At 38.6% G+C, this 4,673-nt stretch overlaps 1 protein-coding gene across 2 annotated transcripts; it reads right to left on the reverse strand.

Annotated features, from left to right (window-relative positions):
• Positions 1-2,154: 2,154 nt before the first annotated feature.
• LOC7459046 (homeobox-leucine zipper protein ATHB-13) lies at positions 2,155-4,673 on the reverse strand. 2 transcript variants are annotated; one of them, XM_006378346.3, is made up of 3 exons: positions 3,677-4,673; positions 3,154-3,581; positions 2,155-2,631 (listed from the first exon to the last, which is right to left on the reverse strand). In XM_006378346.3, the coding sequence occupies exons 1-3, from the start codon at positions 3,798-3,800 to the stop codon at positions 2,248-2,250; spliced, it is 936 nt and encodes a 311-aa protein (XP_006378408.1). In that variant the 5' UTR covers positions 3,801-4,673; the 3' UTR covers positions 2,155-2,247. The 2 variants fall into 2 exon arrangements, with proteins under 2 accessions (XP_006378408.1, XP_002315797.1); XM_002315761.4 differs by having other exon boundaries at positions 3,199-3,581; positions 3,677-4,671.

Here is a 4,673-nt window from a genome sequence, read left to right on the forward strand (position 1 = left end):
AGGTGTGTTTTTTCTGTGTTTCTATTGGCTGAGATCCACGGAGGTGCTAGTCTTTGGCTAGCGAAACTACACGTGGCACGTTAAACGATCCTTGTCTTTTCCCATATGCTATGGGCTGGTCTCTTCTTACCAACCATACATTTTCAGTTTTTGAACAAATAAATGAGATATCCATTTTCAACGGTGTCGGGGTTGATAGGCCCAAGGCTGGAAGGTTGTAGGTATTCCCAAAGTCCGATTTTCTTATGAATTTCAAGTCCCAAACACGCCCCAGCCCAAACCAAAGAGACAAGCCCATTTTTTTAACTTGATAATTCCAATAGCAAACCAGCTACCAAAAACTTTAAACCCAAAACATTCCATGTACTGGACGACGTGATAGACATCTGCATAATAATCTCCTGTTTCTAGGCATTTTGAAGGTTTGAAGCCTAATTCAAACTTGAGCTTTTACATGGTTTTTTCTTTGTTTCCAGTAAAGGGTTAGTAGCTGAAATGATGGTATTGGAGAAGACCGGAAGAAGAGGGCGGAGAATGTGATGGTATTGGAGAAGATCAGCAGAAGAGGGTGGAGAATGTGCAGTGACATGACGGGAGGCTGTGTGAATCTTCCTGAAGCAAAATATGCGTTTAAGTACCTATATTTAATAACAAAGCTCAATATAGTCCCTATATCACAAAATTCATATGATTAGATCCATGATTCTACATTACAACCTTCCTCCTCTCCTCTCCTCTCCATCATCACAACCTCATATGCCACAAAAAAAGGTCTCTAAATCGGTTTATAGAAATATTAGATACATCCACAATAAATATTTAATCTCGGTGACAGATTAAATTTTAGAAATTAAATGTTGTTTTTTATATTATAAATATTAATATAATATCATTAGAAATCCCACTAAAAAAGTTATTCATTTAATTTACTATATAATAAAAGCTTACGCTTATACATACCTAAAAAGAATTTATTTTTTTTGCAATGTAGATAGAAATCTTTTCATTTTTTTGTTCATTTACAAGCTACGCAACAGATATGCACAGAAGCTGGGGCACAAAAGAGGAGTGACAGTGCTGGATGCTACGGAGTGGGTGGCAGTGAGTCACATGAATGCTTCAATAAAGGCTCGGAAAGAGTTTGCATGTGTTTCTAGCCTGCTATGGCCGCTTCGAAAAGGTGCAGTCTGTGGGGGGCACGACTGCCTTTTCGATCCCATTCCATTCTCTGTTAGCACAACATTGCCAACGTCCCCTTCACGAGAATGGCCTACCATTTTCGACTCTCCTTGTTTTCTTCCTTCGGTTTGTCCTCTTCCTCTCTCGGTTGGTGTGCTCGGTACTCTCTATGTGGGTTGATCGCATGGCTCGTCCCCTCCTCCTCTACTTTTCTTAATCTCACCCCTTTACCAAAAACTGATTTAATCCTTGTCCATGATCTCCATCTCCTAAAGTATCCTCTCCGTCCATCACCATGACTCACGGTGTTTCCGTGGCAGATACGATTTTGAATCTCACACTTAATTTTTCACGTGCGGCAATATTATTTTGGCTCAAATCTGAGATTAGTTAATCAAAATCAAGACTTATCGTAAAAGAAGGGACAGTATTGAAGGAACCATATGATTGGCACAGTTGAAAACAGTGATGTTCTAAAAGAAAATAAACTAAAATTCATGGACTCAATTGAGAGAAAAATGAAGCACCAGCAATCCAATTTTTCCCTTTTAATAAATATAATTATATTGATTTTTTTTTTCCCGGTTGCTCCCCGTTGTTTTAGCATATTGTGCCGAGTGATGTTATCCGCAAAATGCCTAATACAAGGACTTCGAAGAAAGCACTCGCAAGCATTACCTTCTCTCTCTCTCTCTCTCTTCTGTGCGGGACATGATTCCAAACGAAGAAAATATAAGTATAGCAAAAAAGACATGCAAGGAAGAGAAGGCGATCTCTTTCTTATTCCATGACTCATGCTAGCAATCTAACCAGTGACAAGCAAATATAATTTAAATTCCACCATCCAGCCTTGCAAGGCAAACATCCCTCTTATTACTCAAGGAAAATGTATAAGTCATCCCCCCCCCCCCACACACACACACACACCCAATATTCTAAGTGCCAAAACATGAACTTAATTTTAAACTCATGAAATTAAGATAATTTCCCTCTTATTGAAATGAAAATCAACTGTTGCCATGGGTGTATAATGGGTATGGTCCAATTTGACATTCTGGGTTCATTTTCTTAATTGAAATGTTGTTGCTCAAGCCAGGGCCAAAATCCAGATTGATCTTCGATGCTACAGAACATATTGCCAAGATTTTCTTCTTTGACTAATTGATCAATCTTCTGGCATTGAATATCAGGCCTTGAAGGGTTTGTTTGGAAGAGTTGAGCAACACCTGTAGGTCTTATAGCAACGCCTGCAGGCCTTATAGATGATGATGATGAGGGGAAAAAGGATCTACTCGTTGGATGATGATTAGATAGAGGGCTGTCAATTGCTGGCGTCCTCGAGATATCCAACTTGATATCAGAGCTGTTTTCACTTCTATTACTGCTAGAACCCTCTGTTTCTTTGTTGAGGTTGATAGGTTCAGTCGGTTCTCTGCTTTTCAGTGTCAATATCTGCAGCCGGAAGTTAACCAATCAACTTGAAGCATGCATGAATGCAAAGTTTTTTATTTTTTTAAAAAGAAGAAGAGCTATTATATACTCTTAAATTTTAAGTATGCAGGAAAGATATTTAGTACTTCACAGACATGAATGATTAATTAGCCTTTATCTCTAAACCACGAACAATTAATATTCAGCACTTCAAAATATTGTTTCCTGTATATTTTTAAAAAGTTTTTCAAGGGTGCTAAAACCAACATATATTAAAAATGAAAAAGGTGAGCTAATCATGAGAAAAGAAGCTTTATTGAAAAGTTCGCAGAAATCATTGCAAGAAGTACAGGTAAAAAAAGCTGCACAAACCAGGGGAAAAAAATGATTGGGATTTCGAAACAATAATTGCAGTTCTCCATGCAACATCTGCTAATTAATGGTTTTACTATCCCAAAAAGTACCATAGACATCAATAAATTAAGAAGAGATCAAGAACTAATCGCAAATCTTAATTCAAACAAGAAGCTCTAAAGTAAGAACCTCTATAGCCAGTCGATGATGTGTCAAATTCTTGCAGCTAATTACCTCCGCATGAAGTTTCTGGTTCTGTGCTTGTAGCGCATCGTTTTCGGCTTTAATAGCATCAAACTGTCTCTTGAGGAGATCATAATCTTTCTCTAGTTGTTTGGTTTTCCATCTGGCCCTCCTGTTTTGGAACCATATAGCAATCTGTCTTGGCTGCAGACCAAGAGCTCTAGCCAGTTGCATTTTTCTCTCAGGTTCAAGCTTGTTACCCAACTCAAAGTTTTTTTCAAGAGTCTTGACTTGTTCCATATTGAGCCTCCTCTTCTTTTCTCCTGCTTGTGAGCCATCATCAGACAACTCATCTTCTCCATTGCCTTCTTCATGACACGCATCAATCCCTGAAAATGACATTGATGATCTCTTCCCTATAAATGATGCCACCCCTGCGACCAAAAAAAGAAGAAAAAACCAACACTCTGATCAATATCTAGTCAAATTTAGCTCAGTGTGAAAGAGATCGCATGGAGAAGGTGCGTACCATGGAAATCTTGGGGTGAGGGTAGAATTGGATTGAGAGATGTGGGAGGTTGATGATCATCTTGATCATGAGAAATCTGGAGCATGAAATTTGTTGGGAAGAAAGCCATCCCATTGCACGTCATCACCTATATATCTTAAAGCTGTGGTCTGAATCAGAATGTCGTCATTGTAGTCCGGAATTCAAAACGAAAGATATCTGCAGATGCGGTCGTAGAGGGAATTGAAAAGGTCTAGTCTAGGAGCTACAATGAAAGTAAGAGAGTCTTGCAAGGAGATATATTACAGCAAGAAATAAAAAATAAAATAAAACAAATTTCTTTTATAGGAGCGGTAAGCAAAATCTGGTTTGATGGATAGGTTATCAATCGGCCTCTTGCTAGCTAGTATATCACTTCACGGAATCGAAGAGAAGGAGGTGGGGTGGGGTGGAGAGAGAGATGTTTGATGATTAATTTTATTCCTCTACTTCTCTTTATATGAAGAGGGAATTCACTACTTTTCTTTTTGAAATTTGAATTTACTGCTAAAAGAAACGAAATTTCATCTGCAAAAAGAATAAAAATGGAGTAATTCTTCTTGAAAGCACAAATTTATTTCTGTGGAAATAAAAATCGAGAACCGCCTCAATATTGTAGATCATACGACAGAGAGAGAGAGAGAAGAATACTACTATGCAGTAATAATTTAAGTTGTCTAAATTAATTTCCGGAACAAAAAAGAAAAATAAAGGAGAGTTGCTAATAGAGAGAATGAGCTGGCAGGTGTATGGATCTTCTCGAGGGCTAAAGGGTAAATGCATCTGCATGAATTCAGTGATAGTGAAGGGCCAGGAATCTAGGGATGGGACCAAGGAAGGGGGGGGGCAGGGGTTGCTACCTAAACCACCAACAAGTATCGTGCATGAGGACGAAGGCTTTCCTATCCATTATCCTTTCATCAGTTCCGAGCTCCTTCTGCGCAGTGGCTTCGTGTGTATGCGTGTGAGAGATTGGAGA

This window comes from Populus trichocarpa, chromosome 10 (genome assembly GCF_000002775.5).
Source record: "Populus trichocarpa isolate Nisqually-1 chromosome 10, P.trichocarpa_v4.1, whole genome shotgun sequence".
NCBI lineage: Eukaryota > Viridiplantae > Streptophyta > Magnoliopsida > Malpighiales > Salicaceae > Populus > Populus trichocarpa.

What these genes read in the sequence shown, in the direction of transcription:
- LOC7459046 (XM_006378346.3), bottom strand. Translation starts at nt 3,800, where the DNA reads ATGACGTGCAATGGGATGGCTTTCTTCCCAACAAATTTCATGCTCCAG. An exon ending in CTCACCCCAAGATTTCCATG is followed by an intron (nt 3,582 to 3,676) that starts GTACGCACCTTC and finishes TTTTGGTCGCAG; the next exon opens with GGGTGGCATCATTTATAGGG. An exon ending in ATCATCGACTGGCTATAGAG is followed by an intron (nt 2,632 to 3,153) that starts GTTCTTACTTTA and finishes TTCCGGCTGCAG; the next exon opens with ATATTGACACTGAAAAGCAG.